The sequence below is a fragment of the Talpa europaea genome, assembly GCF_964194135.1.
Source record: "Talpa europaea genome assembly, chromosome: 14".
Lineage (NCBI taxonomy): Eukaryota > Metazoa > Chordata > Mammalia > Eulipotyphla > Talpidae > Talpa > Talpa europaea.
The window spans coordinates 3,943,171-3,955,323 of record NC_140082.1 but is presented as its reverse complement, the minus strand read 5'-3'; the positions used below and the strand labels follow the sequence as shown (position 1 = coordinate 3,955,323).

The following is a 12,153-nucleotide window of genomic DNA, read 5'->3' as shown; positions in this document are numbered from 1 at the left end:
ATTTCCCGGGCGGCCTTGCCCAGCTTCCTTGGAACAGTCTCCCTTCCCTCTCCTTCCTCCCTCTCCCCTCCTCCCCTGGGTGGGGTGCCTGGCTGCTGATAAGCCTTCAGCGCCTCAGCTCACTTCTCCAGGGGCCTGGGCTGACACAGGCTGCTCCCACTGCCCCCTCCTTGTTGGCTTCTGATGCTCTGGCTGCGGTGATGGATGGGAAGCTGTCAGTCCTGCCCCACTCACTGCCCTCATGTCGGCGGCCATAGGGATGGCGTCCCCGGGAGACCTTGCTGGGAGAGGGAGGGAAGCGGCGTCTTTGGCAGTGGCTGGCAGGCCTTCCTCCTGCTCCCACCTGGTCAAGTCCCAGCCCCTTCAAGCCACGGCGCACCTGGCGGCTGGGTCCCTTGGCTCTTTGCACTTCTTGGCTTACTGAGCTCGAGCGCAGTGTCGCGTTCACCGGCCGTTTGATTTGCTGGGTTACATTTGACCATTTCTCTTCTTCTTTGCTCATGACCTGATTGCCTCTCTGGTTCTTTATTTTCCTCCCACCTCCTAGTTCTTTAAAATAAGCAAAGACATGGTTGCAAAATGCTGTTCGCACAGCTTTGTAGTCCCTGTTCTTCCTCTACGAGTTGGGCAAGTGTATTTGTATTTGGTCTCCAAAAGTTCCCCCTGAAATAACCCTTCTCTGTGCCTTGATTACCTGTTTTCCTTTCCACTGTGAGTTGGTGGCACTGGATTTTAAAAGTCATTATTTTGGAGTGTTTTGAACATAAGATATATCATGTTATTTTTTGGATGGAAAAGATTCAATTCAACACAAAATGCTTTCTTTTTTCTGCCTTTTTCCTGGTTTTGGCTGGAAATTCAAATTATTTGTGGGCTCTCACTTAATTGAATTCCAGGTAACTTAGGAACCGGTCCCCCCGGCCACCTGTGGTCACCTCGGCCTATGCTGCCATGTTCAGGGAAGGCAGAGGTGACCTAGGGGCTTTCCTCTTGCAAATACTGCGGTAGGTGGTGTTGACTAGGGGTAAATTTCTGCCCCTAATCTCCTTCTCATCTCCCCTCAAAAGTTTTTTTGTTTCTAAGAAATGGGGATGGTAGGCATCCAATGTCCCCTCCTGGTGGCGTCAGGACATGGGGACTTGTTTACCAGATGCTGCTCCAAACCTCTCAACTGTAGAAAAGAACGAGACCCTGGCATCCGCTACGACCTGGCTGAGCCTTGAAGCACAGCTGAGGGAGAGAAGCAGACGCACAAGGCCACACACGTGGCCAGAGCGTTTCACCCTGAGGTGAAATGTCCAGAATGGACTCTCTGAGGCAGAACGGGGATCAGAAGCTGAGGGGAGTGAACACACAGTGGGTGTGAGGTGACTTTTGGGGGTGATAAGAATGTTCTGGATCTAGAAAGCAGTGATACTTACACAACTCTGAATATACTTATAAAACATGGACTTGTGCTCTGGAACAGGTGACCCTCGTGATAGGTACATCATGGCAACGCAACTGTTTGAAACGCTGATTCTAGGGCCTAGCCCAGACCTGCAATCAGGATCTTGGTGTGAAACCCAGGAATCTGCATTTCCCACCCACCCCCTCCATCCCCCATGGCACCAGCCGCATCTTTTGCAGGGCCCGATGCAAAACGAAAGTGAAGGCCCCTGGTTCTGAAGTCATGTCGAATTCCAAGGCAGCCGCGGGCCCGAGGTCCACGCTCCAGCAGGGCCCACCCGGCTTCGTGGCAGAAGCTGTAGGTGGAGGCGCTGAAGGAGGAGAGGAGAAAGCAAACCCCTCAAGAGCAGGCTTCCTCCCCTGCAAGAGCAGCGGGCGGTTTTCGTCAGAAGGCCCTGTGGAGCCCCGCGGGGTGAGTCATCTCCAGAGCTGTGGCTTTCATGAAGGAGAAAGGCCCGGCGGCCGGCAGGTCTGGTGAGATCCCGGCCTGGCCCGCGAGCCTGTGGACTGCGGCCTGTGGCGGCCGGCCGGGCTGGGCCGGGCCTGCTCACGGCCTAGCCCGTCCTGCGAGCCACGGCCCCTGGGCGGCCCCGGCCCTGAGCGCAGAGCCGAGCCTAGAACTTTCCGCGGGGATGGAAACCTCGGCCTGTGCACCGGGCAGCTAGAGTCGCGGAGGGCCTGTATTTTTAAAAATGCTTTATTTTGAAATAATTTTAGGCACAGGAAAATTACAGACACTGCAGACCCCCATTGCCGGCGTCTCTGCTGCCTGGGCGCTTCTGTGGCCACGCAGACCCTGGCCTCTGAGGCCCCCCACCCCGGCTTCCCTGAGGGCTCCCCACCCCAGCTTCCCTGAGGGCCCCCCGCCCTGGCTTCCCTGAGGGCCCCCCATGCCCCAGCTTCCCTGAGGGCTCCCCACCCTGGCTTCCCTGAGGGCCCCCCACCCCCGCCGGCGCTGTCCAGCCTGCCTGACCGTTGCGCAGCCACCGGGCCTCGTTCCTGTCCACTGTGAGTTGGTGACTCTGGATTTTAAAAGGCGTTATTTTCGAGTGTTTTGATCACAGGGCATGTCATGATACTAGTGCCAGGCTCACACACTCGGATTCCCGGGAAGCCGCACCCCCCGCGGGAGGGTTCGCTCTCCGCCTCCCTCCTTCCTCCATTCGTTTGTTTTCAGCCCTGGGTCGGTGGTGTGTGCTCTTTGGAGGGACCGTGGTTATCTGTTTTGCTTCTTTCCCACTTTTTGGATGAGTTTTCTGTAATATTTTCCTACAATAATAGGTGTTATTGTAAGAGAAGCTTGATGTAGGGTAAATGGTTTTCAGGCTTTCCTGCCCTCCCACCGTTTGGACGGCCCCGCCTGATGGGCACCTGCAGCTGTTACACTGCTGTAAGCTGACTCGCCTCCTTCCGTGGCCCTGGGAGGAGTATTGACAGAGTCACCAAGAGAAGAAGCAAGAGAGAGGCTGGAGAGAGAAGGGGAGGAAGAAAGCCAGAAGAGAGAGAGAGAAGCCCGGAGTGAAGGCTTGCCCGGGGCTTGGAGGCCTGCTGCCTGCCGTGTACCTGTTTGCCACACTACATGTCACAGCTCAATAAAAGCCCGAGAAAGCCACCGAGGGCTCCAGGACTCTCCTTTACCCGTCTGCCGGATCACACAGAACCTGCTCTGCGCCATCCTGCCCCTACACCCCCAACCCCTGCCTTGTGTCCCCCATGTGTGAACCTGCACACATCACACTGCCTTCCCCCCAAATAAGATGAAGCTGTGAGTGCTGCTTCAGAATCGCCTGGAGGCCTCAATTGAACAGATTGCTGGCTGCACCCCTAAATGTCTGACTCACTAGGTCTAGGTGGGGCCCCACGACTTGCTTTCCAACATGGTGCTGACAGTGCTGTGCTGGCCCGGAGACCGCGCTGTGAGAGCCACGCTCCAGTTTATCTCCGGTACCTCCACAACTTGGGACTCAACATTCACTCGGAGGATGAAACCTTTGGCCCTGGCTACAAAGAAGTGGCTGCTGAAGTGACAGGACAGCACTGGAGCTCCAGGGGCGACTCAGGGCAGACACGCAGTGATTTCCATGCCAGGTGGGACACCGAGTGCCTCACTGCCCACTCACCACCAGGGATGGAGGGAGGGCGCGTGGAGGTTCCCGGAGCCTGGCTGAGTCGCCCTGCCGGGGGTTGGGGGGCTGCTTCCTGCCTCAGTTCCCCCGAGAGGAGGACCAACTGCCCCTGTGTGGCCTGGCATCGAGAGGATGCCCTGAGTGTGGCCGTGGCTGTCAGAGCTGTTTGTCCAAGGAGGAGACGTGGCAGCCACCCCAAAGGGGCTTCTGTCCCCCAGCGTGTCCCCGCTTCCCCGGCCGCGCACCACCCACCCTGGGCTCCCGTCACGCCCTTTAACCACCTCACAAAATCCAAAACAGATCATGAAAACAACCCAACATAATTTATTAAATAGATTCCTCCAGGAGCATTAACAACTCTCAACACAATAAATATTAATAAATAAATACAGTGCCCCCCCCCCCACGAGGGCGTGCGAGTGGGCTCAACCTGCGCGGGAGAGCGTGCTGTGCATTCCAGGACACACCTTGAAATCTTTTCCAAGTTAATTCGCACATTTGCATCTTGGTCCTCCTGGAGCTGACCCAGGTGGGGACTCATTGGAGATTGTTCAACAGACGTTTCTACTCAGGAGCTCGCAGCGGAGCTCTCGGCAGGCGGGGGCGGTCTTGTTTTCTGGCTTCCTATGTTGCCGCCATTCCGAAAGGGGTAGGTTCCGCCAGAGCCTTACATGACCCTCTGGGTCCCAGGGTTCAGCAATGCAGACTTAACTTGCATGCACTTCAAGAACCGTTTTAAAATGGTTACGATGAAACTTTTCTGCTGGAAGTTTCCGGGGGGCAGAGCGACAGTTGTTTCTGGTTCGTGTGGGGCTTTGAGCTTGTCAAGCTGTTCTATGATCTCATCAACAAGACGGCTGAGTGGTGGTTCTGTGCCCCCCTCAGCAAGGTCAGGGAGTAGTGGCTTGATGGCCTGGAAATAGGGCATGATGGCCGAGCTGTTGACGAGGTCTGCTGGCTGGGAGGGCGCCGTGGAGCAGGGCAGCGAGTAGCGTTTGGTTTCCTGCACTCCCTTCTCCTTCGCCAGCTGCGGGAAGAGCAGAGGGTGAGCGCTGGGCGGGCCTGGGCGGGCGGGCATAGCTGCAGACCCAGCGGCTCGGGTCTGGACGGCTCCGGTGCCCGGCTGGCCAGGCATCCCCTCGCCGGCTCACCCACCCCTGTAAGGCCGAGAGTGTCTCCCATGAGAAACGCAAGCCCAGCCGGTGGGCCGAGCTGGTCCCAGATCAAGTGGGAGACCTCGGGGTCCGACCCTGAGCCGATACCCCTGCCCCAGCCCCCCTCCCCGACCCCTCTGCCTGAGGCCTCACAGCCAGAACCTGCCCTCAGGGGTCCAGGGCGGTGGGGCAGGAGAACACCTGGGTTTTCACGCCTCTCCGGGCTCTTAGTGACCCTGTTCCCGCCCATCCCCTGCTCATGCCGGGCGAGGGGTCTCGGGGCTGCAGGTGCCGGGAGCGTGAGTCCAAGGACTCCAGGCCTCCCCTCTCCTCCTGCCTCTCCAGGAGCAAGCACCGGCCGCTGGGCCCGCCACACGCTCGCGCGGACAACCAGCTCTGCTGTTGTGTCTGGACGTCCAGGCTGAGGTCTAAGTGCCAAGTGGAAGGGAAGGGCGAGAGCAGTTTCACAAATTGTTCCCGCGTTTGGGTATTGGCTTGTTTGCTCAGCGTGACCTCAGAGCTTCTGAGAAGAGGAAAGAGGACCTCCATCTCCCCAGCCACACACCTTCCTCCTGACGGGCCGGCTCTGCCCTGCTGAGGCAGGCTGGGTCCTGACTAAACACATCGAGCAGGAAGCAGACACCTGATGCGCCCCCTGCTTCCCGTGGCGGGAGACGCCAGGAGCGGAACATCCTGCGTTCTCCCGGACGTGCTCGACAGCCCGGCCAGGCCTTCCTTGCCCCCGCGGGTGACTGGAGGGATGAGTCGGCCCACCCAGGGATGTGCGGGCCCTCGGGGTGACTCATGTACCATTGCTGTGACCTAGAGCGCTGGGGACGAGCAGGCCGCTCTGCGCAGATCTGCTAGTGTTATCTACAGGCCGCGGCGCTCTGGTCCGTCTGCGCCAATCGCTGCCTCTGACTCCTGTGTCCACGAGCTTCCCGTTGCAGCCTGCTCCGAGCCCCCTTGCGGGCTACCACAGTCCGAGCTTCAGCTCTGAAAAGAGTAGCTGCTCCCAGGGGCAGAGGAAGGCATTTGAAAGAGAGAGTTTGGGAAAGAAATCTCTAGGGCACTCACGTAGCCCTCCAGGAGTTTCCAAGACAGCTTCTCTAACATCGAGATTATCTTCCGCCGGTCCGCTGCTGGAGGCTCATGGATGGATGTCAGGTGGGACGCCAGCCAGGTTCCCGTGCAGCACAGCAGGAACAGGGTGAGCCTGGCAGATCCTGGAGAGAGAGAAGAGGCAGTAAGGCCGGGGGCCCGCACCCCAGCTGCCATCACGTGAGCTGCCGTGGAGCGCCTGGCGGGCTCAGCCCCTCCAGAGCCTTCCTCTGTCTGAGGAGACAAGATGATGCCCCAGCAGCAGCAGGTGGCAGGACGCCAGGTACCTGTGCGGGAGGCCATGGTGGGGCGCGGCAGGGCCTCCCTCGGCGGCAGCTTCCCGAGCCAGGTGTGCTCGCCATGGTGTCGGGACGTATATAAGGGGCCAGATGTGAGGGAGAGCAACAATCCAAGCCCCGCCCATGGCAAACCATTGCTCAGCTTTTCTCCAGAAAGCACTTTCAAAATTCTTCCACCCAAGGCTGGGTGAAAGGGTTGGAAGGAAATGCTGAGGTTACCCTCAAGCCGGGCAGAGGCCTGACTCAGTAGAGGCACACACAGGAAGACACACACAGCTTTATCATTTCTTCTTGGAAAGAGCTTGTTGATTTGACTGAAAGAAATTTTGAAGCGCGGGGTTTGCAGACACAACCACCAACCCCCTGTGACTTACAGGAGCTGAGGGTCAGCGCCCCACAGGGAATTTCTGGGGTGGGGGGTCACAGTGCGTGAGCGTAGGCGTAAAGTTGGCATGAGGTTTGCAAAACGTATTATCTTTGGAAATTTCTGAAGCATGCCCATGCCGCGTGGGGACAGCGCTGATAAGCACCGTGGATGTGGTGAGTCAAAGGCCTTATCTCCGCTCGGCTCCATCTCGAACATCACTGAACTCTCAACTGCATCTGCGTCTGCGAGGCCTAGCGCCAGAGTCTGCTCAGGCGTTATTTATCGAAACCACTTATTGGGATTCCGGCTGCCCACAATGACCCATTCTAGGGTCTCAGGAGTAGAGGCCAAGGAGTGAGACCTGCTGCCGGCCCTCCGGAGCTGGCATTCCCGCGGCACGGGGCAGGCTAGCGGCCGCATCGGTCACCACGTCGCAGGCCACAAGAGTCATTAAAATAAAGCAAGGCCAGGGCAGGGACAGTGACAGGCGAGCTACGTTGAGTCAGGTGCTCAGGAAAACACGAGGAGGTGACATTTAGGGGAGAAGGCAGACCACCGAGAAGCGGGGACCCCTGTGCAGAAGTCCTTGGGCGAAATGAGCTTGATGCGGCCAGGAGGGGACAGCCGGTCCTGGCAGCTGGAGTGAAGGGGGCAGGAGGGGAGTCTGGGGGTGGTAGCAGAGCCAGGGTCAAGGGCCTCACAAGACGGCGAGGGGTGGCTGCAGGTGGAGGGCGTGGACTTGGTTGCTTTCACGAGGGAGGGCGAGGCGGGTCCTGAGTGGAGAATGGATCGTGGGAGTCCAAGATGGGAGCCGAGGGCCGACCAGGAGTTCGCAGCGGCCCAGGCACTCAGCTCACGGTGCTTTTTCCTCTTTTCCTCACAATGTCATCCCGACCCCGCTTGCCCCTGTGATGGTGCCTTTTTCAGGCTGAATCACCTTCCTGCTTGAACGGACATGTCTGCCAGCCCCAAACTCGGCCTGTGTTACTCACTCTACTGTCTCTTCAGATTCCAGGCCTTAATTCCAGCTGCCTGGTGGACAACAGCTGAGGTGAAGCTGACGATGGCTTGGGCCAGGGAGGGGCAGAGGGAGATGGCGTGGACAGGACTGGCCAACAAGTGGTGTGGAGGTGCCTCAGGGAGGAGTCAAGGATGTCTCCTGGGATTTTGATGAAGCATCCAGATGGGTGGCGGATATGCAGTGAGGGAACAGGGCGTCGGGAGAGGAGAAACCAAGAGTCCCGTTGGGAGAGAGTTGAGGTTGAAATGCCAACGAGCATGTGTTTGATGTCGGGTCAGCTGCTGGCTGGGAGTCAGGAGCTCAGGGGTAGGGTCAGGCCTGCGTGTTTGGCAGAACCCAAAATCCTCCACAGAAGAGACAGCAGGTTCCTCTTCCACACTCACTCAGTGTCCCAGTAGGCAGAACTTGCTCTGCTGTTTTCTCCGGGTTCTGTGGAATTGTGTCCATTCCATAGACAAGGGGGCTTGACAGGTGTTTTTATTTTATTTTAGTTTTTTCACATCGTTGTTCATTTTTGTACACTGATTTCTTCCTTCAGGTGGAGTCCCCATAAAATTCCCGCCACCACATCACCCGTGAGCCTTCTTCACAGTCTCTTGGGCTCTTCTCTCTCCTTTTTGACCCCCCTCTCTCCCCCTTCCCTGCCGAGTGTCTCTGATTGATAGCTGCCTGCTAGTTTTGTCTTTTTTTCTCCTGATCCCTTACTTGGCTCCCCTGTGTTCCTCCTATAAGTGAAGCCATCCAATATTTTTCTTTTTCTTTTCATCCCTTCCAGCTCCATCCATGTTGCTGCAAATGGCATGAGTTTATCTTTTTGATGGCTGAGTAGTATTCCACTGTGTAAATACACCACATCTTCTTGAACCAGTCTTCTTGCTTTTTGTTTGTTTCCATATCTTGGCTGTTGTAAATAGTGCTGCAAAAAACTCAGGAGTGCGGGTTTCCTTTTGAATTAATGTTTTTGTGTCCTTTGGGTAAATTCCTAAGACTGGACTTGCTGGGTGCTATGGTAGCTCATTTTTAGCAATTTGAGGGTCCTCCACACAGCTTTCCAGAGTGGCTGGACCAGTTTGCATTCCCAGCAGCAGTGGAAGAGGGTTCCCTTTTCTCCACATCCTTGTCAGCATTTGTTGTTGCCAGCTTTTGGGTCATTCTCACTGGTGTGAGATGGTATCTCAGTGTGGTTTGATTTGCATTTCCCTGATTATAAGTGCTGTTGAGCATTTTTTCATATGCCTCTTGGCCATTTGCATTTCCTCGTTGAAGAAGTATCTTTTTAGCTCTTCTTGGCAGGTTTAATTAAGGTTATTAATAAACTAGGTTGATTACCAGATGGGTCCAATGTGATCACATCAGGCCTTAAAAAAAATGGAGGGCAGAAGTCCGAGTTTGAAAGCAGGGGAAAGACGCGGCTCCAGCGCTGGCTGAGGGTGGGCAGCCACGGGACATAGAACGGAGATGAATTTGGCCAACAATCGGTGAGGGTAGAAGAGGATCCTGGGCCCCAGATGGGAACCGCAGCCCAGCTGACACCTTGACTTCAGCCCCGTCAGACCCCGAGCAGAAAACCCCGTGTCCCCGCGCTGGATGGACCCACGGAGACATCGGACAGCACCTTCGTGGTTTTAAACGGCTTTGTTGGTGTTTGTGAGAGCAGCGAGTGATGGAGAACCAAGACGGCCCCCGGTGGTCTTGTTGCCAGATGTACTGGCTTCGTTCCAGCCTTCCGTGTGCTCGCCAGCTCCGTGCGTGTAACAGTGCCAGCCGCATCCTCCTTTTTCCTCTTCCCATGATAGCGTCATCCCGATATACTTTGCCCCACTGTCAGTGCTTGCTTGGGCGGAAAACCCTCCCTGCCTGGCCCTTTAGTGGACTTGTCTCCAAGGAGCCAGCCGTCAGCTGGATTCCCCACACGGACGCCTCTCGCCTTCAAATCCCAGGGGCAGATGCCCGGATGCCTAGTGGGCGCCTGTGCCTGCAGCCCTACCAGGGCCAAGGCCTGAGCCGGGGGATCGTGTGAGAGGGTGGAAGACAGGGGCGGAGTGGAGAAGGCCTCGGGAGCTAGAACCCGCAGATGCTGATTGCCTGGGCACAGTGGGCAGAGAGGGGTGGAGGAGGCATCCAGGGTTCGGGTTTGAGCAGTTGGGTAGACGGTGTTGAGACAAATTGAAGGGGTCGGGAACACGGGTGAGGTGGCGAATCCGGTTTTGACACGGGACGCGGGACTCTGCTGGGACTCCCCAGCAGAGATGGATGTGGGTCACGGGCATTTGCATGTGGGGCTCGAGGTGTGACAGGGTGGTCCCCAGGAAGGGGGGAGTTTCGGGCTTCCTGCCCCACCCACAGGGAGGGTGGAGCTAAGCAGGGAGAGGAGAAGCTGCAGAGGAGACTGAGGAAGGAGGAAGCAGGATGGAGTCAGAAGGAGCCCTGGGGGAGGCACGCGGAGCCAAGAGACACGTGAAGAAACTGCACTGCCTTGTGGTCGTGGACTGGGTGACACAGACGTGGGTGAGAGATGCGTGGGGAGGTGACAGTGGCGGTTTTTGTCTTGGTTTTGATTTTGCTCTTTTTCTCCCAGGCTTGTCTGGTTGTTTCTGATCCTTTTCTGTGGGTCCCCCCTGGAGGGTGCTTTAGACTCCTGGCAGGTTTTCGGGCCTGCTCTAGGCCAGTCCCATTTGGGTGCACTTTCACCCATGAGGGGACGGGTAACTTTGGGTGCTTGGCTTAGAAACTATATCTTTGCCTTTCCTGTGTTGCTCGCTAATTGTATGAAAGTTCCTTCCCATTACAGTCTCATATGTTTTGTGTTGATGCGGTGGACGGCAGAACCCATTTAGAGCAGGCAGGTGTGGGGCCTCTGGGGTGCCCCTCTCCCTGTAACAGATTGAGGAACTAGACATAAGTTGGGGTGCTGCTGTACATGTGACTCCAAATCCTGAGCTGTGAGAGCTGACCCGCAGAAGACTGAGTCAGGCGCAGGGACGGACACACCTCCAGGAGGCTCTCAGAGGAAAGCAAGGCCAGGAGGAAGCGTGTAGTCATGGAACAATGAAAAGCGGTTTCAAGGAGGAAATGATGGCACCACCATAAGCCACAAGAGGTCAAACAAGATAATGGCTGACCGGGGTCACCAGGGTCACCAGGGGCTTCACTAGGGGAGTCTGAGCGCATGGCTGCGGCTGAGGACCACCTTGGGGCCGCCAGGGAAGTGCGCCGAGACCACTCTGTCAAGAAACCCTAATCCGAAGAGGAAAGAGACAGCAGCAACTGGCCGGGGAGCAGGAATCAGGACCGAGGGGGTTCCCCTGTTCCTCCTGTTTGGCTCTTGGGCTCTAAGACCACTCAGGCCTGCCCTCTCCCTGTCACTGGCTGAGCTGACGTCAGGGCGAGGGCTGCTCGGACATCCCTGTCTCAACTTGTCCAAACAGGACTCCCGTCCCCCTCCCCAGATAGCCTCGCTGCGCATCCCCACCCGCTGCTTCGTTAATCAGAAGTCACCCCCATCTCTGTGATTTGTTAATGCCATGATACAAATGATAGAGAATTAGTTCATCCTTTGAGTGAACATAGTCTGTCTACCTTACTTTGCAGTTTTGGAGAATTTTTCTAATATAGTAAAGATGTGCTGATAAGACAGTCAAAAGATGTTCTGATACAAGAGACTCAAAATGAGCGACAAATGTCTCCACAGTGGCTGTTTGGGGCAAGATCACAATCAATAAATTGGACTTTCTCAAAGAACATTTTGCTCTTCTAAAGACACTGTTAAGATGATGAAAAGACAAGCTAGATTGGCAGAAAAACATTTGCCAGTCACAAATCTAACAGAGGATTAGTAAAGGGCATCTTTATTTATTTTAAAAAATTTATTTTTTCATTTATTTATGCATATAAGAACTGGGGTGTAGGGCCTCCCCTGGTGGCGCAGCAGTTGAGTGCTGGGCTGGGAAGCTGCCCGCAGCCTCTGTAGCGCTGGTTCGATCCCCGGCTGCCGGCGAGGGTCCCACATGGCGCGCAGACCTCTCCTGCCGCCCGCTGCTCCCCTCAGCAGTGTACTTCGGTCCTTCTGCCTGCTCTGCTCCCCGCTCTGGCTCTGGTGAATTCTCTCACCCTCCTGCGCTTCTGACTGTACCCAGTGCTTGTATAAACAAACAAACAAACAAACAAATAAATAAATCTTAAAAAAAGAGAACTGGGGTGTAGGCCAGAGGTGTGGGGGTGAGAGAGGGGGGAGCAGAACAGGTGGATTGACTGAAATACCCTGCCGAGGGGAGCAGTGGGGAGACAGAAGAGGTCTGCTGCATCACATGGCTCAGCTCCCTGGCTGGGGATTGTACTCAGGCCGCAGGGGTTGGCAATAGCTTGATAGCTCTTAGACTTTAACCCCTACATCACCAGGGGGGCCTGCAAGGGCATCTTTGAAAGGATGCTGAGAGCACCAGTAGCCACAGGGAAAATAGATAAATTACATCTTATCACAATTAAAAACTTCTGCTTGTCAAAGGATGCCGTGAAGAAAGTGAAAACGCAGTTGCATCAACAGAATGAGAGAAAACATTTTCAAATCATATAGAAGACGGGACTAGGGTCCAAAACACAGAAAACTTCCTACAACCTGACAATAGAGAGAGAAGGA

At 55.9% G+C, this 12,153-nt stretch overlaps 1 protein-coding gene across 1 annotated transcript; it reads right to left on the bottom strand.

Annotated features, from left to right (window-relative positions):
- Positions 1-4,242: 4,242 nt before the first annotated feature.
- Positions 4,243-6,133, bottom strand: IL31 (interleukin 31; the record flags this gene model as incomplete). Its single annotated transcript, XM_084253178.1, has 3 exons — positions 4,243-4,602; positions 5,807-5,955; positions 6,118-6,133. The coding sequence occupies 3 exons, from the start codon at positions 6,131-6,133 to the stop codon at positions 4,243-4,245; spliced, it is 525 nt and encodes a 174-aa protein (XP_084109304.1).
- Positions 6,134-12,153: the final 6,020 nt, after the last annotated feature.